The following is a 25,233-nucleotide window of genomic DNA, read 5'->3' on the forward strand; positions in this document are numbered from 1 at the left end:
ATCCTCGAATCCCTTCATCAACCCGGATAAGTTCCTATAAATGTGTTGGTCACCCCCCATTCATCTTTGAACGTGCTTTACAGAACTTAAGTGTTGTGTGCTCCAAGGAGCAAAATGGACCAGTGCTCCTCTCCCGAACTCACCTGGCTAAGAATGAATTAGATTTCTTTGCCCCTGTGTCTGAGTGTTGACTACCAATGACATTTCTATCAACTGTAATAACTCTCTATAAACCTGCATCAAGATACCAGATATTGGTACAAAGTCACACGGTAGAGTAACAGAGGTAAAGTATGAACTGAGGCCATCTAACCACAAACCTGAGTTTTTAACCCCCATGCCATGCTGCCCCATATTTTTATATGGGGCTTGTACATTTCTTTCTTTGAGTCCAATGGTTAAGGACCCGGAACCTGACTGCTTATATTCTAATATTAGTTCTGCCAATTATTAAGTATGGAATTTAGCCAAGTTACTGAGCCTCCCTAACATAGATTCCTCTTCTATAAAATGCAGATTGTTTTGTTTTGAGGCCCGTTACACTAAAAGCAGATACACTTCCTCTGCAATGAAGCAGGTGGTCACAGCACTAGACAATCCAGCCATTCTCCTGTGCTGGGAGGGAGGCACAGTGCTGAAAGTGGCTGTTTCTCTATGACTTTTGAGAGCTTGTAAGGCCTTACAACTTAATAGAAATACAATGTTACCTTGGCATAGCCTTTACACTATTTGAAGTAGTATCTTAGGGCGACCCTCAAATTATTGCTTTGCTATTTTGCCAAGAAGGTACAATCATTCCATACCATTAAGCCTGAGACAGAAACTCCAGAGAGGAACATGGCTGAACTCCATAGAGGGTGAAGTGAATATTCCTTCTCCCACAAAATTCATGAGGCCCTAAGGCCTATGGCATTGTTTCCCTTTACTAAACACATAGCATACCTTTCCCTCCCCTGTCTGTATTACTGCAGTCATGAGGAAACAGAGGTGCCCTATCAAGATACCTGTAGAGTCACGGACACCGGGTGTCCTGGGATGTTCTCACATCCTATACAAACAGTGTAACTCTTCTGAGAAGGCTCCAGGATGTTTGCAGAGCCATCTCTGCTCTAGCCTGCTTAAAGAGCAATCTGTACTCAGTGGAGCATACAACTCAAAGAACGGCCCCAGGGCTGAGAATGTAAAGTGTTTCCTTCTCCATGGAAAAGCAATTCGACAATATTTCTTTCCCTGTGCTGGACTCAGTCAGCAGCAGCATCAAAATTTAGTTCCTCCCTTTGTTAAGGGGGAAAAAACCCTTTTCCTGCCTTAACTATTCTTAATACTTTATGTATCAAAAGCATTTTGAAAAGACATACACTGTCTCCTAACATGCACATATATAAAGATGCAGCTCAACACTCTCCAAGGGTAAGAATTAACCATTAAAAATGTTTCTGAATCTGTATGCCTATTAATAAAAAAAAATAAATCAAATTTCTGCATGTGTTTGAAAACATCTATGAGAGTAGAAAAGGCACAATACAGTATCATACAAACTGTAGGCTCCAGCAAAGTAATGAAATAATTCTGAAATCTGAGGTGAATTCCCCAAACTCTGTATGTGAAGAGTACTATACAGAGTGGTGCCGCTTAAGATGATTTTCATCTCTGGGTTAGAGTTTTCATATATTTTCAATACTATATGACACTTTCCTTAAGCAACAGGGAGGCTGGGGTGAAAACTTCTTTTTAAAATCTTGAAAAAAAGAAAAGGAAACAATTCTTTTTCATTGTTCGTGCTCCCTGACTCTGGCTTCAGACTCTTCTGGGAGCTCGCGACATCTTTCACTCCCTGCAGCAAGCTTACTGCTTCACTTACCTGCCAGAGTACGAAGAAAAAATATCCAGAGCCATTATTCCTCCAGATTGTGGCCCCAAACTTATTTTGAACTCTTCCAAACGTTCTGCAGGCACGTAAGTAATTCTAGAACAGAACACAATTCATGAAAAAAAGAAGAAGGAGGAAGAGGAGGAGGAAAGCAAAGTTTTGTCTAACAGAAAAAGATTCCAAAACACAGAAATAAAATATCTTGTCCCTGAATCCCTACTTTTTCACACAAATAATTTAATCAGCTTACTCAGCAACTCCAAACTCAGAAAGGATAAAACATCCTATAGGCAAAAATAACAGATTAAAGTTTAAATTTTTTACTTTATATTTTAAACAATTAAACTTTAAAATGCTGGTAAACTATATGTTTACTAATAATCATATAGGGGAGAAAAGCAGCATTATTTCAATTTCTATATGGGAAGACTAACAGTCTTTTTAGAAAGATCCATTAATCCTGGGGCACATGAGTGGTTCAGTTGGTAAAGCATCTGCCAGGGTCCTGGGATCCAGGCCCTCGTGGGGCTCCCTGCTCAGCAGGGGGAAATCTGCTTTTCCCTCTCCCTCTGCCCCAACCCCGACTCGTGTTCTTTCTGTCTCTCTTTCTCAAATAATAAATAAAACCTTAAAAAAAAGAAGATCTGTTAATTCTTACAAATATAAGTTCTTCCAAAATACAAAATCAATTATGGCCATTAACAAGTATATAATAATTATATGCTAGCTCTATGAAGTTATGAACCCGAAGGTCTGAAGTTAAAACTAGCATAAGTTTATGGGAAGACCCTCTTGCTAATTTGTAGCAACTCTGTAATAAGTTATTTTGGTTTTAGAGAAAAGCCTGATGTCTACACTTGAATGGTTACTTAGTAATTAAGCAAGCACTGGCTGAATGCCTGCAGTGTGAAAGGCACTGAGCAAGATGTTTACTACAGCTATAAAGTTCAGAAACTGGTACTCGAAAATTCAAGTTTACTGCTGTCCTATAAAAGACTACATAACCACTATACCTCCCTAGATCTTCAGCTTAATAGTTAGGTAAGAGGAACAGTGAATTGCAATTTGGTTCAGCACACTGTGCTAAAGTATGTATCAAGTTTGTATGTATCAAAATTACACAATATAAAATCATGAAGACTATCAAATCAGCTATCCATGACTTACCCATGGAGACAATAAGTACATAAAACCTGAGCAGGGGAGGGCATGGATAAAAGGACTGTCTTTTATGTCATAATAAAGGCCAAATTATGCCACTGGCATTAATTTACTACGTGAGGAAGATATGTAATTTCAGACATACTGGTTATTCCATAAAAAGCATTCACTCTGTAAGGTCACTTAAATTTGGCGTCAGAAGACACAGCTCTGTTTGCTCATCAGAGGGTAGTGGGAGGGTAAATCACCACTACCAAATCTCCACAATCTCAACCACAAGAAAGATGTCACTTTTCAGGAGGCTACTGTAAGTTGAGGAGCATAAAACAAATAGAAGGCAGTGCTTTTCCAGTGCATCAGCTAGCCTGGTCACACCTGATCACTCTGTAGACTCTGGGGACCCTTGGGGAGTCTCTCTTCATGACACTTTTACCTCCAAGACCAAAAAATAAAGCAGAAAGCACAGCTCAGAGGATTTAGGAATACACTGGGAGACAGAGTTGCATTCTAATTCTGGCCCTACTTAATTTATTCATCTATGAAAACACCTTCTCTATGGTGTTAAAAATATATTGAATAGTAAATTTGAATTTATCCCTTTCCAAAATAATGAGTAAAAAATGTATAACACATTATGTCAGGAAGACTGATTCTATTTTATGCTAAGACTAATAAAGATAAACCTAAAACTAAAAAACCTATTCAAGAAAAGTGGTATTGGGGTGCCTGGGTGGCTCAGTTGGTCAAGCATCTGCCTCTGACACAGGTCAGGATCTCTGGGGTCAGGTTCCCTGCTCAGCAAGGAGTCTGCTTATCTCTCTCCTGCTGCCTCTTCCCCTGCTTGTGCTCTCTCATAAATGAAAAATAAAATCTTTTTTTCAAAAAAGTATTATTTCTGAAGATTCAATAAAGGTAAAACATATAAAGTCAGGAAGAGGTGAAAGAAGGAAAGCTAGAACACACTAGCAAAGATAATAATAATCAGTTCAAAGTATTATGTTTTTAAAATGTTTTGAGATGGAAAAAATATTTCTATCCCAAACAATGCCAAAAATGAATTTTCCTCTATATTTGTTCCAAACTGTTTTTCCTTTTACCAAGGGTAGAGGACAGGGAGTTTTACAAATATTTTTCTGATATTTTAGACAGCAGTGAGAAAGAGGAAAGAAAGCAGCTTTTGCAAATATTTACCCCAATACACACAGTGAGGACACCATAAGATTCCCACAATGCAACAGCACACGTAAAGCATTTGTAACACACGCCTGGTCAGACAGCACACCTCCAGATCCCAGGAAGGGCACCAAAAATGAAATGTGGTCTGAATAAACACACTGAAATAGCTTCTTTGAGAGCTGAGTTAAAGATTCTTATACGTAAACTAACCTCTGGTTACAAACGGAGAGGAAGGAGAAAGAGCAGCATCAGTGATGCTGAAATGTGATCCGGCTACTGATCCAGAGATAGCGCCTGCATCGCAAGCGGGATCACTCCCCACAAAAGAGCTTGAAAGCTCTGTAGTTGGAAAATACGATTTCCAAATGAGTTTACAATCATCAGTGCAATGTGAACGTGTAACAATCTCATAGTTGTGTTGATATTTACATTCTCAAGTAAATGAAGAAAAGAAAGCCAAAATGTATACTCTGAGTCCGTATCTGGATCTATCCCTGCAATGGGAAGTTACAAAAGCATGAAATGGTTTTCACAGACAAGTTGTAACACACATCCATAATGAGCTTTTGAATCACCAATACTCACACATAAAAGGGGGCTCGATCATCAGCAGGTGCTGCAGAAAATCTAGAATGTGAAGCATACGCCGCAGCATCTTTTTACAATGGTGTTAACAAATGTCAATGTCTTGAACGAAATGTGAGATGCATACATATGTAGTTAAAAGTGGGTACTCCTGGTTGTTTTTTTTCCCCTTTCCACTCTCTCCCCATCTACACCTCCCCCAGAAAAGCATCTGTTCTTTACTGGTGTCTATAGCAGTGATTATTAACAAGCATAGAAAAATGTAACTGCAATCAATCTTTTATTCCTTGATCAGGAATTCATCCCACACTTTAGGTTAAGGCAGGTGAATTCTGATTCAGCTCAGTAATTATCTGGCAGATGTTAGAAGCAGCTGCTGCTAAGCACAAAACCCTGGCTATTATTGCAGAAATATAAGAGCTCCTGGCAAGGTGGAGTGAGAAGTGAAACAGAATGCATTCTGGTGAGGCTTCACATCTGGTTTTCCATACAAAATAATGAAACCTGGAACTTAAACTGGCTGTTCTTGAACTCTTGAAACTCAAATTATCTACACAGGCACGCATGAGCACACAGACATAAAGTTCCTTGCTATCTATTGCAAACGGCAGAAAAGAAATTCAGTGCCTTGTCTTCAATAAACAATGCTTTTCCTAAAACCAATCAGTTATGTAACTGAACTATTTAGAATCTTTTTTTAAGGTCCCCCAATACACTCCTCCACTGGCATTCCACCTTCATAACAAGACACAAAGGGGAAGAAACACGGATGGAGCCTAGATCCAGGTAAAGACTACAAAGCTTAATTGGCCAGAGGCAGTGTTATGGTTCCATTCAGAGTAACTGGAAGGACTTGCTTTCCTTTTGGGAGGGATTATTCACATGGCTCTTAAGGTAATTCTAAACCTTCTGCTTCATAAAAGCTAGTGATAGGAAAGGGACAGGGCCAAAACATTTCCTGCAAAATGCTGCTCAGCTCCAGTCCATCTAAACGGCTATTCTTTTTTTTTAATCATTTAACACCCTTTTTCTGAAAAGGGAGTATATGATTCGAATTTCTACCATTTACCCCATGAGTCAAACTATAACCATCTGAATCTCAGCCTTAGGAGGACACTTGGGAAGACATCAATGTTTTGTGACTCTCTTTATGAACGTGTGTGTGTGTGTGTGTGTGTGTGTGTGTGTGTCCACACACAGGTGAGAATATGAGAAAGAGATTGATTGGCTAATTGATTTCTAAAGGAGGAAAAGTTGCAGGACTTATTCACTTTTTTAGTTTAATATATTACATTTTGGGGGCGCCTGGGTGGCTCAGTATTTAAGCATCTGCCTTCAGCTCAGGTCATGATCTCAGGGTCCTGGGATGGAGCCACACATCAAGCTCCCAGCTCTACTCAGTGGGGAGTGTCCTTCTCCCTCCCGCACTCCCCTTGTTGTGTCCCCTCCCTGGCTGTCTCTCTCTCTCTCTGCTAAATAAATAAAATGTTTTAAAAAATAATAATAAGATATTACATTTTGACTCCTGGGATCCCAAAGCATAATTTATGAAGTTACCTCTGACATCCTACAAAGTCCTGCAAAAGCTGCTGTAAGCACAAGTGGGTCCATCCTGGCGCTGACTCACAACGTGGGAAACAAATAAGGCAAATGACAAAAGCAACAGAAAGAAGGAAAGGAGAAAAAGGACTTTGGGAGCTTGAAAAAGCACCTGACAACTTCCCTAGAGTTGACTAGATGCCTAATTTATGCCAAATTTATGTCACAATGGTCTTATTCCTCGGCTGCTTTCTAAGTGTTGCAGTACATTAGAACTGAGGGGAACGGCTAGATAACCAAGCACTGCTTCTGGTGCACGGAGAGCCAGAAGGTGGGCAAGGGACCTGCACCAGTGCTCATAGCACAAGACATCCATATCACACAATCAATTAAATGTTCGATTACCAGGCCATGTGTGTTTTATACTACATCTACACTATGTAAGCTAAAAGCCTTGTAATAAGGGGTCCCCATGTGGGTCTATAGCCTTCATCTTTGAAACTAGAGGAATGGACACTCGCCCATAAGTGATAAATAAAGTTCTTAAAATTTCTGTTTTCTTAAAGGCACTGAAATTTCTAATGTACTTGGACTCACATTATTAAAGTAATTAAGGAACTGTAACAAGATGAAATGATCTATTCCCTTATAAAAGTCAAAAGAGCATGAAAAATTATGAAAGTCTGTTAGAGAAATTCCACCCCCAAATAATACTTTGTATAAGATGGTAGAAACCACTTTGAACAGTATAAATTTTTCTGCTTTTAATCATGGAAGATGAAAGACACACTGGTAATATATTTTTTTCTTACCTAAGCTCTAGTAATACATACTTTGCAAAAGAATAATATAGAATGAAGTCAGTAAAATAACATTAATACAACAAAGTTTCCCATTATGGTAATCATTATATAAACTTAAGGTAAATAATCTTTCCCTGAGCTCTTATCTTACTATTTTATCCCTTATACATTAAATAAAAATATTCAATCATCAATGCTAGAGAAAAAAAAGCCAAGCTATTACATTGATGAAGTGTGACAGAGTCATGAGCTGATTTTTATGTTGGCTCAAGAAATGTTTAGTAACTCTAAAAACCAAGTCATATCTATAACATGCTTTCAGCACATTATGGGATTGTGGGATGGTTTAAGCACTTACTGACAAAATATCCTACATGACCTACAATCGGACTATACCAATATACTGGTGAATTCTCCTGGAGCATGATGTAGTTAACCAAATGGTAAATGATGGGTCAAACTGACGCTGTTCTATATGGTCTTTTCCATGCCTGGCCATTAAAGAACCAGCTTAGTCCTAGGATTCACACAGGTCAGTTGGGTAGTACCAGTACCTTACATTAAGGCCAACCCAAACTTCTTTGAACGATCCTGAGTGGACCCTCCTGCTCTGTGAGAGATGTCTCAGGATTTTGCAAAAGCAATGGAGCAAAATTAAACACAGGAGGCAAATCATTTTCAAATATTTCAACACTGTATAGTCTTAAAGAAACTATGTCTACAATCAAGAACTATTCAGGAATAGTCAAGTTCCTGAGTGATTTATATTTAATAAATATGTGATAATTTTTGTATATGAAACAGAAGTACCTACTGAAAAAATTCTGATTCATGAATTGAAATTTTTGAATTTCCCAAGCCAAACTGGAGTGAACATAATACTTACTTTATGTCAGGCCCAATGAGAGAGTGTCTTCTCAACATCGCTCGTGCCTGGGCATTAGTTAAACTGATAGTAGATTCTTCATTAATAGATAAGATGCAATCCCCAACAGCAATCCGGCCATCTCGACTAATGGAACCTCCATGAATAATGCTTCGAACAATCATCCCCAAGCCATCTTTATTAGCACTTACTGTCATCCCTATGGTAAAGGAGAAGCACAGATATGTATCAAGTTTGTGACCCTCAAAAATTCATGTTAACTTGAATTTAATAATCCCTATGGATCCATAGATAAAAGGAGTAACTTTTTATCCAATAGAAAAACAATCAAAAGGAAAGAAAAAAAGTTTCCAACATAAAATAAGTTTTAAGTACATTTTTTAATGTTTCTCAACTTGTATCCAGGAAAAAGACATTCTACATTGACTGCACTAGAAATGAAATCGATCTACACTGTGGAGTGAATAGAATTCAGGCTATTTGATGTGTTGACCCTTAAACAGAAAACTCTCCTAAGGCAGATATTTTGACAATAACAAATCAATTTTATAGCAGTTCATCTCTTATACATATAAGAAAACAAAGAGAAAGAATACAAATGGAAAATGAGTTGTATAAACTAAGAAACTCTAGGCTTTTACCTTATTTCTAGATCATTTATCCATTTACTATGTGTTTACCATATATTGACTATGTGCCAAGTTCTATGCTGATTTCATGAGATGGAAAAAGCAAGAAGCTTGCACTCAAGTCTTACCCTCAGTGCCTGATGTATAGTGGTCTGTGTAACCAAAGGGATGTGCACTTAATTCTAATCTCTCCCCATTTCATCTCTGAATCTGAAGTTCTAGGAGCTCCAGATCTCGGGATTTCATTGCCCTCCTGACATGTTCCTTAGATGGCTAATAGGAAACGCAGCCTTAGTATATATAAAATTGAATTTCCAAGTTTCCGCTTCCCGTATCTCACCAGGTTCCTTCCCCTCTTTGGCAGCAGCATCGTTAGCTACTCTCCATTTCTCACAACAGAAACGCTGGAGTTGTTCTCGAGTCCCAGCTCCCTCGCTCTCCTCATATCTCTAATCCATCACCACGTCCTGTCACTTCCAGCTCCAAAATTTATCTTGAACACATTCACCTTTCTCTGTTTCCACACTAACCCTACACCAAGCTGGCATTTCTTGCCTCACTTTTTGAAACAGCTTCCTAATTGGTCTTCCTAATTGGTCTCCTGACAACCACCAATGCATTCTTCTCAGAGCAGACACAGCGACCATTCAAAAGAGACAGGCCACATCACCGCCTCGCTAACAATCCTTTACCAGTGTCCTGCGGTGCTAATATACAGCACACCTAATTGGCACAGTCTGTCGGGCACTGATGGCCTAGCCCTCCCAACATGTGCCCCTCATAAGCACCAAGCCCTTGGCTCCCCGTCCTCCAGCCACATGGACTGCTTTCAGAAACACACCCAGTTTCTCCCCACTTCACAGAGGAGTCTCTCCCCAACACTGTTCTGTAGCTCTCACACAGCTAATTCCTTCTCACTCTTCAATATCACTTCCTCAGAAAGGGTTTCTCAATAAATCCCCTCTGAATTTATGTTTCCTTCTCACCCCACCCTCATATTTTCTTCAAAAATATAAAAATACAAAATTGAAATTATATTTAAAACTGTGCATAAAATTATTTTAAGTAGGGGCTCAGTTGGTTAAGCGTCTGCCTTCAGCCACAGGTCATGATTCCAGGGTGCTGGGATCAAGTCCCATGTCTGGATCCTGGCTCAGCAAGGAGATGTGTACTCTCTCCCTCTGTCAAATAAATAAATAAAATATTTAAAAGATTTTTTTAAATTAATGTAAGTAAATTCACTTAAAACCAAATGCCAAAGTTCCAAATCTTCCAATCTTCCAAAGTTCCAAGTTCCCAATCTTCCAAACAAGATTACATAATTAATGTAAGGAAAGCTATAAGGCTGTAAGGGTGGTTTATAAAAACTTGCTTTAAGAGAAATCGCAGATTCCTTTTTAGGTTTGTATTTTGTGTATAAAAGTAAAGTAAATCTTTTAAAGATTAATTTTAATAATATCAAATTAGACACGATATTTCAAGTATCTTTTTCTTAATTTTTAAAAAAGATTTTATTTATTTGACAGGGAAAATGAGTGAGAGAGAGAGCATACGCAGGGGGAGGAACAGAGAAAGAAGGAGAAACAGGCTCCCCCAGCCATCAGGGAGCTCAATCCCAGGACACAGAGATCATGACCTGAGCCAAAGGCAGATGCTTAACAGACTGAGCCACGTAAGTGTCCCTGTATTTCAAATATCTTTTTAGGAACAACCCAGATTATAATATGTTTCCAACTTGGTATTTCATGCCTGAAAATGGGACATCCAAGCTTTAGTTATAGTTCTCTCATAGAAACAAACCATCGTCAAATGTATTTAAAATATTCTGTTAAAACTTATACTAATGATTTTTCTTTTCTTTTTTCTTTTTTTTTTTTTTTTTAGCATCCACAAATGAAGTTCTATTGGAAACTAACTGTGGCTGTTCACTGCGGATCCTCTATGGCTGCGTTCATGCCACACCAGCAAAGCTGAGCAGGCACAAGAGAGGTTGTACGATCTATAAAATCGAATGTATTTACTGTCTGGTCCTTTACAGAAAAAGTCTGCTGACTCCTGTTTTATATCATCATGGGAAATTTACTAGTCCTTGGCTGTACCTCAATTTCCCTAGCCATGGTAATTCTTTTTTCCTAACAGCTTGATCAAGGTATAACTGACAAGGAAACTGTACATATTTCAAGCATATAATGCAAAGACTTCATAGATGTATACCTAGTGAAATGGTCACCACCACAGTTCAGTTACTTGACACATCCATCATCTCACACAGTTACATTTTCCATGGGTCTGACAACACTTAAGACTGATTCTTTTAGCAAATTTTAAATACACAATATGGTGCTAACAGTGGTCAGAGTGCTGGACATGAGATCCCCAGAATTGACTCATCTTAGAACTGAAGGCTTGTATCCTTTGACCAGCGTCTTCCCATTTTCCCCACCCCTCAGCCCCTGGAAAACACTATTCTACTCTGTTTCTGTGAATTTGACTTTTTAAAAAAGTTTCCACAGATGAGATCACACGGTATTTATCTTTCTCTGGTTTATCTCACTTAGGTTCATCCATGTAGTCACAAATGGCAGGAGTTCCTTCTTTCTTGTGGGTGAATAAGATTCCACTGTAATGGACATTTATTTTTTATTATTTTTTTGGAAGCATATTGGTTGATTTTAATGTTCCTAAGAACTGTTTTCTGGAAGATTTTCATCTTTTCCCCAAAGTTTTTATTTCAATTCAGCTAGTTAACACATAGGGTCGGACTGGTTTTAGGAGGAGGATTTAATGATTCATTGCTTACATACAACACCCAGTGCTCATCACAAGTGCTCTCCTTAACACCCATCACCCACTTCAGCCCATCCTCACAGCTACTGCCCCTCCGGCAACTCTCACTTCGTTCTCTACAGTTAAGAGTCTCTTATGGTTTGCCCCTTTCTGTTTTTATCTTATTCTTCCTTTGCTTTCCCTATGTGCATCTTGCGTCTTGCTGTTTCTTGTAGTTGGATGACTTAGATCTTATTCATCAGCCTGCTGAACTCTTTCTTTTTTTAAAAAAATAGATACCACCCCCAAATTTTCTGATATCCTTGCTTCTAACTGGTGGGACATGCTGAAGCAGAGCAGCTGAGTTTGATACAAGTTCAGTATCATTTCCACCAAGAATTAAATTGTGTTTCTGGGCTTGAGATAACTGAACAAGCAACCCTGGCCTCACATGAACCCTGTAGATATATTTTTCACCCAAGACATTTTGGATTCCAACAAGAGAACCCTTGTCCTGAATCTAAATGTTGTTGGGGAAATGAGCATTCACAGACCTTGATCTTGTACTGGAAGACCAGTGTAACACCCTTGATCATGTTCTGTACATGACAACAGAGAGTGAAAACCACAGCCAGTTCTGTTCTAGTTCCCCACCATTTGTCAACTCGGAGTCTCTACTTTTTCTTCCCAAGGAGACTGAGCTCTACATAGATGTGACTGATGTCCCTTCGCAGGTCTCCTCTGGGGCCCTTCACAGTAGCAGTGCATCCCTTTAGAGTGAGGCCAACATCTTCTGGTCAACAGCCTGGGTTCTGACAATGGGTCTTCATTCTTACAGTAGATGCGACAAAGAGCTCTTAGGCTTTAATTTTAAAATCAGAGACACCTGGGTGGCTCAGTGGGTTAAGCATTTGTCTCTTGATTTCAGATCGGTTCATAATCTGAGTCATGAAATCGAGCCCCATGCTGGGTTCTGCACTGCACATGGAGCTTGCTTTAAGATTCTCTCTCTCCCCCTCCCTCCATCTCTACCCCTGTTCTTTCTCTCTTTAAATAAATACATAATTTTTAAAAATGAATAAAATAAAATTGAGTTTAGATGAATTTCCTGATATAATAGAAAGCAAGGTCACTTCACCTTTCACTACTTTTTTTTTTCTCCAAGAACTGAATCATCTTAGTATTCTTTTTTATGTCAAAACTTAGAAGTTAAGGTAGAAGCAACCCAAGTGTCCAAAAACAAATGAAGGAATAAACTAAAGAAATACCCGGCCTTAAAAAGGAAGGAAATTCTGAAAATAATGTTTTTACAAAGGAAAGGAAATCTTACAAATGCTATGGATGGATGCACTTTGAAGACATTCTGCTAAGTGACTAAGCGAGTAAATGGGACAAATACTCTACAGATCCCCTTACATGAAGAACTTAGGATAGTCAAGACTTATAGAGACAGAGAATAGAATGGTTGCCAGGAACTAAGGGACAGGGGGAATATTTATTATTTAATGAGTACAGAGTTTTGGTAGGAGAAGATGAAAAAGTACTAGAAATGGTTTGTGGTGACAGGTGACAACAATGTGAATAGAGTGTCACAGAAATGTATACCCAAAATGTTTTATTTATTTTTTAACTTTTTAAAAAAATTATTAACATATAATGTATTATTAGCCCCAGGGGTATGGGTCTGTGAATTGCCAGGTTTACTCACTTCACAGCACTCACCATAGCACATACCCCCAATGCCCATAACCCACCACTCTCTCCCTAATCCCCTCCACCCGGCAACCCTGTTTGTTTTGCGGGATTAAGAGTCTCCCTCCCAATCCCATCTTGTTTCATTTATTCTTTTCCTACTCCCCAAGCCCCCCCATGTTGTTTCTCGACACCCTTATATCAGGGAGATCATATGATAGTTGTCTTTCTATGATTGACTTATTTCACTAAGCATGATACCCTCTAGTTCCATCCATGTCATCGCAAATGGTAAGATTTCATTTCTTTTGACGGCTGCATAGTATTCCATTGTATATATATACCACATCTTCTTTATCCATTCATCTGTTGATGGACATCTAGGTTCTTTCCATAGATTGGCTATTGTGGACACTGCTGCTATAAACATTTGGGTGCCCGCGCCCCTTTGGATCACTACATTTGTATCTTTAGGGTAAACCCAGTAGCGCAATTGCTGGGTCGTAGGGTAGCTCTATTTTCAACTTTTTGAGGAACCTCCATGCTGTTTTCCAGAGTAGTTGCACCAGTTTGCATTCCCACCAACAGTGTAGGAGGGTTCCCCTTTCTCCACATCCTCGCCAGCATCTGTCATTTCCTGACTTGTTAATTTTTAGCCATTCTGACTGGTGTGAGGTGATATCTCATTGTGGTTTTGATTTGTATTTCCCTGATGCCGAGTGATATGGAGCACTTTTTCATGTGTCTGTTGGCCATCTGGATGTCTTCTTTGCAGAAATATCTGTTCATGTCCTCAACCCATTTCTTGGTTGGATAATTTGTTCTTTGGGTGTTGAGTCTGATAAGTTCTTTACAGATTTTGGAACTAGTCCTTTATCTGATATGTCGTTTGCAAATATCTTCTCCCATTCAGTCCACTGTCTTTTGGTTTTGTTAACTGTTTCCTTTGCTGTGCAAAAGCTTTTGATCTTGATGAAGTCCCAATAGTTCATTTTTGCCCTTGCTTCTCTTGCCTTTGGTGATGTTCCTAGGAAGAAGTTGCTGTGGCTGAGGTCAAAGAGGTTGCTGCCTATGTTCTCCTCAAGGATTTTGATGGATTCCTTTCCTACATTGAGCCCAAAATATTTTAAATGGTCAATTTTATGTATCTTGGACTATGCTAAAAAAAGGTATGTAGCCTGACATACTAATAGAACAAACAAAAACCCATTCAGCTATCTCAACATACAAAAATAGTAGACAAAATTCAACATTCTCTCAGCCAACTAAAAATAGGCACACAATCCAAAGGCTCGGTTTATAAAACCAGGTATGCTCAAACCATGACTCTTACATGAGTCTCCCAACTGCTTCCAAAATACTTTACCAACCTATGCCAGAATGGTCTCCAAACCAAATCTGACCCTGTCACTCTTCTGCTCTCAGCAACCACTGCCCATAGGAACCTCTGGCAGGCAGGAGGATTTTAGGACAGGCCTGTGTCCTGCACAGGACCCCTGGAAAGTGTATCCCACCTATCACTCCATTAGCATCAAGTCTCACTCTGCCCACTGTCACGCCCCACTTCATCTATGCCACACAAAGTTCAGTAATGCTTCATAGGTCTCTGCCTCAGCTCTAGCAGCTTCCCAACTATGTGATAAATTATGTGATAAATTTTCCCTAAAGTCTTTCTAAACTCCTCCATACTCAGAGCAGGGATCAGCTATTCTCTCCTTTAAGCTTTCTATGTTCTTCATATGAACACATTTAGGATTTGATATGTCAATTTGCTTACTCTCTTAAACTCATTTTCCTTGAGGAAAGTGGTTAAATTGTGGTGTTTATGCACAGTGACTCGAATATAGAAAACAATAAATGTTCAATAGTTGAATTAAATAATTACACGAGAATAGGGATTTTCACATGGGCTTTGCAAAATCTCTGCCTTATTTATAAGAAGGTTAAAAAAAAGGGCGGGGGAGGATTCCATGGTCAATTAAATGTAAGAAATGCTGGATTCTATAACTTCTTAGAGATCAACAATGCATATTTGAATACCAAAGATACTGAGAAGCAATGCAAACAAAAACCTGTCTCCTTAAGTGTAACGTTCCCAACTTCTAAACTTGTAGCCCATTTATAACTTCTATTAACATCCTATAGAATTAGTATTCAAAGTAACAGGCTTTCATAAACACTTCACTAACAGATGAAATATTTCTGACACATTCAGATATCCATACTATGTCTCATAATTAACAAATTTAGAAAGTTCTATAGCTTAAGTTTTATATTATTTTATTAAATGTAATATATAAGAAATAGTCAAGCTAAATGAAATTCTTTGGTATAATTCTGCACTTAGCTGCTCTTGGTAGTACCCAGCTGCCACCAAATGGAACAAAATTTAGGAGACAGAGACTGGAATTCTACTCACCACCACATAAACGCTGTTAGACTTCACTGCCAAGTCTCAAATTTAACAAGGAAACAAGACTCTGCCAGAGGATATCAATGCAAAGGGCATTGCTTGGTTACATGACAAACGGAACAAGATCTCTGATGTAGAGCTAAACAGTGTCTCGGGCTGCAGCTGGACATTCAGAGAAACTAGTTTATGATTCTATTAACCAGCACCACATGAGCGCCGAAGAACAAATGTGCTCTGCCTCCATATAGTTTTTAGCTATTGTAATTAGGATTTTATTTCTAAAGGAAATCTTCTTTCCCCAATTCACTAGGTTTTGTGATTATTAACCAGCCTCAACCCCTTTATGGGTAAAAGAGGACACAAAAATCCCACCACCTGGGAAGAAATATTGCATAACTTGCATTTATAGTTTGGTGGTGGCACACCTGGCTTCTTTTTCGTCTTTATTTCAGTGAATGAAAGAAATTAAATACAAACTGACTTATGCATAACTGGTAACATTCAAAGAAACTAATAATTTACTTTTTCAAAGAATTCAGAATTCCAAATTGCTGACTTTTCGTTTCCTAAGAATTCCTTTTCTGATTTGCTGTTTCATACACAAACAATTCATATATCTTTTACTTGACTGTGAATGAGGCTCATGAATACTTTTAAATAATTAAGAGAGTGAGGATTTAAGCTAGTCAGAAGTAAACAAACCTGTTAACCATTTCAGGAAAAATAAAGAGTACATAAAATGAGAACCAGAAAACCCACAGGAACACTTATAACATCTATTTTATTGCCTACAGCCCAAAATGCTGAAACCGTGTTCAGTATTTCATCTCTGGCAAAGGGGTTGAGAAGGAAGATACATGTGGAAAGGAAGGAACCTACCTAGGCTAGAATTGCCTTTTGCTATAGTAATAGTCCTCTCAAACGATTCTTCAGACAGGTTTTGCAGCATGACACACTCTGCAGTCGAGGTCAGGGAGCTCTGTTGAATTAAGAACTCGGAGCCCTGACAGAAAATAAGTAAGGAAGTAAATAAATAAGTCACATGGAAAGGAAAACAAGACTTTGGAATATGATTTCGACATCACCCCTGTTCTCTAATTGGCTGTTCCTTCTTCAGCAGGAAGCTATAACCAAAGTAAGTTCATAGGTTGGATTCTGAAAATCTTAACGTCAAGAGAGCATTTGCTCTAAGGGCAGAGATCAGCCAGAATACTCCACAGTGCCACTGTTTCTAACCTCACCATAACATACAATACACGTATTTAAAATGTTACCTTTCCCGCTGAATCAGGTAGCACAGGAGAAGGACGTTCTGCACTTGATATCATTTCATTTGGTGGGTGAGAGTCAGCCCACGTTCTTGTGTTTTCACATTTGTATTGCTGTTCAGTAGCATTTGCAGGTGTATAATCATTTGCAGTAAAGCCAGAGGCAGGACCCATGCTCAAGTCTGCTGAAGACAGACTCTCATCCTGTCTTTGCAAGAGATTCTGGGTGTACAGTTCCTCCAAGGACATGTGCAGATCAAATACTGGATCTGAAGAACTTTCAGTAATATCCTGATGATTAAAGAACAAAAAATAAAAGTCACAGCCAGAGTTACATCAATGTATTTTGCAAGACCATTTCTTAATAAGTAACTAGTGGAGAAAAAAAACATAATTATTCATTACTCAAGAAGCATTAGCAAACATACAAATTCTTCTCTTAGCTGATATTTGCATTATCTTTGTTTTTATAAATGCTTTTGAATACATTTTCTGTAGATCATGTATGCCATGTTCAACTGAGTTATACCTGCACTATATAGCATACATGATATCATTTAGGTGCAATATTGTGCTCTATTCACAAACAAAATTATAGTTTAATTCACAAAGGAAAGCAAGTGACTTGTATTTTCAAATCTTAAAGAGTAGTTCACTTTCAATCAGTATGAAATTCCTATGTAAGATCAAGAACCTAAAGAAAATATTGATTCTGATTTACAAGAATCTCTAAGGAAAAATTATTTTGATAGGCATTTCTAGATATTTATAGAAAACAGAAAGCTATGCAACTCAAATTATTATAGGGAAAATTTTCATAGACATTCTGCAAGATAAAAAAAGTGAATACCAAGAAGGAGTAGAGTAAGATATAGGCTCTATTCTAGGCTCCGTTATTAACAACCTATTCATTACAACAGAACCTCTCCTGACTTTATATTTAGTTTCTAAAATTCCCTGAAGCCCTAAAATTCTAGTTCAATGTATACATATGCATCTATTTACAACAGATATATTCTATCACTTATGTGCTTTGGGCAAGCAGCTGCTCCATGAACTGCTACTGAATAAACATAACAGTTTTCCCTTTAATTCTCTTACTAATATTTTTAAAATATAAAAGTAGCATATGAATACATTATCATCAGGAAAGATTCGGGCCATGCAGGTATACATATGTGTGTGTGTGTGTATATGGAGTATAATATGAAAGCTCTCCCTATGGCTTCTACTTCCATTTTTTCCCCCAGTAGAAAGAGCTGGAACCAGCTAAATATTGGTCAGAACTTTTTACTCATTTGCTTACTAAACATGTTTAAGTACACAAGTACACTCACACATACAAGCAGTTACACATTTTAAAACTAACCTAAACCATTAATTAAGTAGAATGTTTTATTTTCTTTCTTGAAGCAACTTTGTATCTAGACATGAGAGATTTCCATGTCAGTAAATAAACGTCAACCTCAATCTTCTTATGACCACAAAGCCACCCCTAAGTATGAAAGGCCCCGGAGTGCAGACTCCAGAGGGCATGTTCAGACTCTCATTCCTCCACTAGCCATCCTCTGTGCCTTGGTCCCCTCATGGATTAATTGGGGAAAACAGAAGGACCTAGTTCAGGACTATTGGGAGGACAGAGAGTTAATACTGCGAAGTACTAATAACATGTCTGACTTAATAGAAAATGCCCAATAATTGTTAGCCATTGTTATTTGTATTACACATCTTTGTACATGTGAGAAAATTTATTTAGTATAAACTCCTAGAATTATGGGCTAAGTAATATGCACACTTAAAATGTTGATACGTATCACCAAACAGTCCAATTTTCTCTCACAGATGTGGGACTACCTGAGAACTAATCTTGCCAACTCTAAATAAGTTTGGTAATTTGATCTGAAAGAAATATATTCTAGTAAATATAAAATTTAGTATTTACTATGCATGTCCCTGACAATTAATGAGGACACGCCATTTATATATCTCCTGTCGACACTCTCTTCATATAGTCTATCCAACTTCTCATCAGGGGGTTTCCACTTGTTCCTATCATTGACATACTCTGTAGGTAAAGTCTGTAATATATACCACAAGTATTTCCCCAGCCTGTTACTTATCTTTCAGTTTGCACATGTTATATAGATATATATGCAGAAATCAAATTCTTCAAATTCTTTATGTAAATTTATGAAATTCTTTACATAATAAAATTTATCAACACTTTGTACTACAGAGTTTCAAAAGTTGCTTAATAAGTTCTTCCACACAAAGAAAAAGAAACGCTTTCTAGTCTTTTCCTTCTGTTTTATAAATGTTTTCTTTTCAGGTCTGTTTTAACCCTTCTAGAATTTATTTCAGGGTGTGGTGTGAAATACGGATCTCTTTCTATTTTTTTCTAAAAGGTAATCAATTTTTCCAACAGAGTTAATTACATTCCTCTTATCAGCATGTTATCATCTTTCTGGAATTATCAGATATTCCTGGCACAAAGAATTGAGGCAAATGGGAATATCATACAAGCAAGTAATGTCCTTAGACTCTTCAGGGACAATGAAAGGAAACCATGATCTTCCACACTGCTGGAACGTAGACAATAACCTGTTGGCCCACTCACCCAACTTTGATGATTCGGTTCTAATGAAAAACAACAATGCACATACTACAGAATTAGCTTCTGTATTACTAAATTAATTATAATACTTAGCAGCATATCATCTTCCCCAAACCTCAAATAAAGATAACAATTAAAACTGCTTTTCATCACAAAAGGACTCCAAGCCGCCCTTGTTAACTAGGGTTTACTATAAATCGTGTGACAAAAATTTCCATGCATTATTCATAAAGGAGTTAACACAGACATAGAAAAGAAAGAGCTAATCAACACGGCAGACAACATACGCCTACTTCAGAAACGTTTCTGGTTGCTGAACAACCAACTGAGTTTTATTTTTAAAAGTCTTATGGATCTCAAAGAAAAGCAATTCTTCCCCTATAAGATGTTCGAAAATAACTCCATAATCTCCTAGTGTAACTTGGTACCCAAATTGAAGTCTTGCAAAAATCCACATTAACACGTGCCTCTACTTGATACATTCTTATTCTCCAGGAAATTAAAAAAAAAAAAATGAGAGGTTAAATAAAAATGTCAAATACACTTGAAGAGAGCTGTTGAAGGGTGATGAGTGAGTTAGGATGATACCTGGGCACGCTATTTCCCTGGATGATTTATTTATATAGACTAACTAAGTCCTGAAACATTCACTGGACACAAGCTGGTTTTCCTCATAAGCGGTCCACCACAGAAGTCCTTCCACACTCAGAAAACATACTAAAAGCACAGCCACTCCCAACTCACCATCCTCCTCCCATTGTTCCTGACACAAGGTACAGTACTTCCTCTAGTGTTTGCGCACCAACCCTACTGAGCCAAAAAGGGACTTCTTTTGTGCTTCGAGAACTTGCAGTTTTGTCCCTAAGACTTCCACAGTGATTCCCATCATCTTGGCTAGAGTTATTATATTAGTTTTTGATACTAAGTGTTTCTCCAAACAAACAAACAAACAAACAAACAAACATTTTGAGCTTGGGTGTGAAGGCAGCAATAGTGAGGCTACAGAATGACAGTAAGTAGAGATCTACAGGAATAGGTATATTTATTTATTTATTTATTTATTTATTTGAATCATGGAATCCATTATTTACAACTTCTGGCAGCATACCTGACCAAGGTGTAATTGTTTGTACATTTCTAACCATCAAGGTTATTACATGTCTAGCAAAGTCAAAAACCTGAGGAATCACTGAGATGCTCACACTCTATACTTCCTTAAATCAGTATGGAGGCTTCTCTGTCTTAAATATCGTATATTATAAGGTTTTATGTTATCAATTAGAGGGTTCCAAAATGAGCTCACTCTTAAGTGACCAGAAAAAAAAAAAAAAAAAAGGCCAGTTCTAAATTCCGTAACAAATTGCCATTCTGTCTTTTTAAAATATATGTTTATAAAAAATAAAAAATTATATTAAAAAAAAATTTAGTGCAAAGAAACAGGAAGATGAATACATCACCTAGTTTTTTATTTACATACAATTTTCTGGTAAATATCTTGGTGCTATAAAGACACCGCAAAATAAAAACAAACATAAAAAACAATGTTGCAGAGATTTACCACGATGCAGAAACAGTCCTACTTTCTAAGAAAACTGAAAGCACACAGCAGTTTCACAATGTGTTTTAAAACATCCTCATTAATGTCTTCTTTGTTGTTTTATAGTTTAAATATTTCCATTGATAGGCCAGCTTGCCAGAATCTGCTTCAACAAAAGAGTAAACTGCTCGGGAATTTAAAAAAAAAAAAAAAGGAGGCAAATAGACTTCAGTAAGCCAATATGTTGTGCTGCATACAGCCAGCATTTGCCCTGTAAAATATATGCTTCTCAGTATGCAGATTGTGTAATCCCTTTAAGTAACAATTACTAAGTTAAACAATGCAATCTGTCCCACTGGCAAGAGGCAGTACGCTATGCTGTGGATTAGGAGAGTCCATTAGGAGATGAACTCAGCTTCCAGCCCCGAGGCCAGTAAAGACTGAACACGTTCCAGACAGGACGCAGGCACATAGACAGTCTCAGGTGTGGTGAGAGAGGAGCAGCTGCTCCATTCAAGATTATACCTTGCAAACCAATTCAAGGAGATTGCCCAGCATCATTTGCAAGGATAACAGGTGCACCTTGAACATAAAAGAAAATGCTTTGAAAACGTTCTGGCCCCAAAATTACTTGTTAATCAGGAATGGAGGAAAACTGTGCTAGACCTGTGGAAATTCTATTTTACATCTTATTCAAAAATATAGATATCCTTGCTGCTGAATTCAATTTATATGGCAAATATATATTTCATATATTTAAGAAAGTTACTGTCTAGTCTTCTTATCTTGACTTTTTTTTTTTTTTAGATTTTATTTATTTATTTGAGAAAGAGAGAGTGAGAGGCAGAATGAGAGAGGAGAAGGTCAGAGGGAGAAGCAGACTCCCCATAGAGCTAGGAGCCCAATGTGGGACTTGAACCCGGGACTCTGGGATCATGACCAGAGCCGAAGGCAGCTGCTTAACCAACTGAGCCTTCTAGGCGGCCCCTTATCTTGACTTTTAATGTTTGTTTATGGTTTATTTTCAACATGAAAGAATAAAGAATTTATATCCGGTACATGAACTCTTTGCCTAGATTAGATGTTAACATTTTGCCATATTCTCTTCAATCTCTCCTCTTAGAAGGATATAATGTATTAACACATCCAGCTGAATTCCCATGCTTCCTTCTTTCTCAAAGAATAACTTCTTTCCTGGAGTTAAAAAATGTCATTCCTATACATTCTTAGTTTTTTTTTTTTTTTAATACACATACATACATACTCATAAAATACACTGAAATGTTTTGTGTATTTGTATTTGTAGAAAATATAAAAGAAACTCCAACAAATCAATATGAAGACAGACAACACAATATAAAAACTATCAAAAGATATGAAGAGGTCACTGACACAAGTGAAAACCGAAGGACCAACATATGAAACAGTGTTCAAGCCACTAAAAAGCAAAACTCCAAATGCAAATTTCAAGCCCAAAAGACAGGGCAGGTTTTAAAATATTACTTACTAAACACTATAAAGTACATCACCAAGAAAATGAAGAATAGTTGGGGCATTTATGCCAATAATCTATTTTTAAAATATAGCTGGCACAGATATGCTGAATAGTAACTAAATTCTTCATTCATATCCAGAGACTTAACCACACTTTGCCATTCACTGTGATTTCTATGTAAAGTATTTACTGGCATCATTTTATATAAAAACACAAGACAGTATTAAGTTTAACTTGTTAGTAAATATTAAATTAATCCAAAAAATATTTTACTATCCAACTCTACATGAAAATCAATTTTAAAACCATTCAGAAAATGAAGTTATCCTCATGATTTTTCTAAAGCAGACACAGCTAAATAAATACACAATTTGAGAAATACATTCCATTAAAATTTTTCTATCATGTAAGTCCTACTCAAAAATTTGAACCCTTGGCTCTATCATCTCATACAATAGAACCGAGACTTAAATAATACCTAGTGGTCCGAGAGATGCTCAATCAACACTACCTGGACAAAACTGCACTTTAATCTGATAATGAATCCATGACTGGACAAACAAAATGCTTCTAACATACCACTCCCACAGTTTCCCCTCTGTACCTTGGGAGGAGAAGATGGAAGGGAGGTACCATAGTTCAGGCCATCGCTACCAGCGCTGCCATGAAGAGATAAAAGAGAGGCTTGAGTGGAGTAGATACTGTCATTATCAGGAGAGTACTGAGACTCAAATGTAGATTCATCTGCTAAGTCAGCCTCATTTGTGTCCACCTAGGAAACAAAATGATAATATCAGTTGGGAATTCTGGTTACATATATGACATGTCTCCACTTGAGACTAAAAAGAATACCGGCATTCATACTGTTTCCTACATGACCTCCTCACCCTCTTCAACATGTCAGAGACAAACTGGCATCAGTTATGCATTCCACCAATAAGAGGACAACAGCAACAATTAACAAAAGGCCCGGATTGATTCGAAGTTTTAAGTGATTTCATAAATTAAGGAAAATATTTACTTTGTCCAGTTCACATTGTTTTTTAAAACCACCTGCCCAACTTCTAGAATTTTATAATAAAATGAAAGAGGTCAACACTTTTTCTATTCAACTAAAATAAACTACTATTCAACAAGGCAGTTAGGCAATTATCTATTTATAAAGCTCACTAAAACAATATATTTTAAGGTTTTTTTTTAAGTAGGTGCCACACCCAGTATGAAACCCAATGAAAGGCTTCAACTCATGACCCTGAGATCAATACCTGAGTTGAGATCCAGGGTCAGGTGCTTAACTGATTGAGCCACCCAGGTACCCCTGTTTTATGTTATTTTAAATTAGATTTTAAAACCATCCGAGTTGCTGATTCAGAACTTGCTGGTGATCATCAGAAACCAAAAAGAATATCTGTGATTTTATACTAAAATTATACTAACAAACAAGGGGCCTAATTATGGTGATGGGGAAGCTATAAAGTTATGAACTCCTTTTGCTGGAAAACTCACATAAAGCAGAACATTTCACTAAATATTATCTAAAGCTCCTCTTACTACCTTTCATGGCAGAACCAAGTGAAAGAATCAACTCATGAGGAGCTTAAAGCTCTATTTACAATTCACTCAGTTACACTTTAAAATAGGTAGAACTAACCTAATTATTATATTATCAGCATTTTCGGTCTTGATGGCAAAATCCTATGTGTTCTACTTCTTTGTGATTTCAACTTGTTTTGCCAGAAGAATTATAAATTATACCAGGTCTCATTCTTGCAAAAACATGCCAAGAATATAGGTTTGCCACTTCCAAGTGACCCTCCCTCTAATAATATATTTTAAATACATGTTCAAATTCACTAGTGAACTACTGTGTGGAGGTTTACCCTTCACAAATGTTTATCAGGTACAACAATCTGGAAAGTAAATACTTCACATCACTATCTAGATAGATGGCATTAACTAAGCTTTGTGTCATGGATTATTGATGACATTGTAATATGATATTATTGTATTTATTATAATATACACTAAAACTTTCCAAAAGGCAGTTTCAGGAGCTGGTTAATTAAAAAATATTAACAAGAAGAACTATCTCTCAAAAATTAGGTTTATCAAAATCAAAGAAATAATTCATACTCTGTTCTAAAGCAAGATGTGCACAACTGGTTAGAAATACATAATGGAGAATGCCATGGATTTTAAACCTCACTCTATCCTGATACACTAAAACAAGGATTTCAAAAGCTGGGCACATCCTTTCTAGTCATACTGGGTACTTTTTTCCCAAAAGGAAAGTTGGGCCAGGAACCTGGTTTTAATAGGAGTAATGGAATAGGACATCCAATTTTTATATTTATGTTGTATAAATGTCATGTTTATTTATATCTGGTATTTAGCTTTGTATCTTAATTATTGCTATAGTATTGTCTCGCTACTAGAAAATAAGGTTCTTAGCAGCAAAATTCATTCATTTATTCATCAAAGTGACTTCCAGTGGTCCAGAAATATTTATTCTAATGAATGATTTTATATAGATCAAGTAAAAATATAATTTCAATTCAAAATTTTTTAGTAAAACAGTGATGCTTATTATATTTTGTAATCATAGTAAACATGGGTTTTGACTATTTTGGAGACTTCTGTGTTCTTAATAACTGAACCAATTTATGTGGTTTTCACATTATTTGTATCGAATGGAAAAAAATATACTAGTTACCCCATTCAAAGGTAGCCAAAACAACTGATTAACTGAAAACAGCTAAACAATGCCTAGAAATGCCCCAAGTATGAAATCCAAGCAAA

At 37.2% G+C, this 25,233-nt stretch overlaps 1 protein-coding gene and 1 pseudogene across 14 annotated transcripts in view; both read right to left on the reverse strand.

The window, feature by feature from the left end:
* The window catches only part of MPDZ (multiple PDZ domain crumbs cell polarity complex component), a 154,150-nt gene that overhangs the window by 50,976 nt on the left and 77,941 nt on the right, over positions 1–25,233 (reverse strand). For all 13 annotated transcript variants that reach the window (XM_082696736.1, XM_082696734.1, XM_082696741.1 and 10 more), the window contains 5 exons: positions 23,039–23,206; positions 16,795–17,079; positions 16,400–16,523; positions 8,021–8,219; positions 1,862–1,966 (listed from right to left, as the gene is read on the reverse strand). In XM_082696736.1, the coding sequence (XP_082552862.1) occupies positions 1,862–1,966; positions 8,021–8,219; positions 16,400–16,523; positions 16,795–17,079; positions 23,039–23,206 (881 nt within the window). The remainder of the gene's footprint in view (positions 1–1,861; positions 1,967–8,020; positions 8,220–16,399; positions 16,524–16,794; positions 17,080–23,038; positions 23,207–25,233) is intronic.
* Positions 11,581–13,162, reverse strand: LOC309847211 (large ribosomal subunit protein uL6 pseudogene; annotated as a pseudogene). The gene is made up of 2 exons: positions 13,150–13,162; positions 11,581–12,208 (listed from the first exon to the last, which is right to left on the reverse strand). The product of its transcript is annotated as a large ribosomal subunit protein uL6 pseudogene (transcript).

Source organism: Mustela nivalis (genome assembly GCF_964662115.1).
Source record: "Mustela nivalis genome assembly, chromosome: 13".
In the NCBI taxonomy this organism is placed as follows: Eukaryota; Metazoa; Chordata; class Mammalia; order Carnivora; family Mustelidae; genus Mustela; species Mustela nivalis.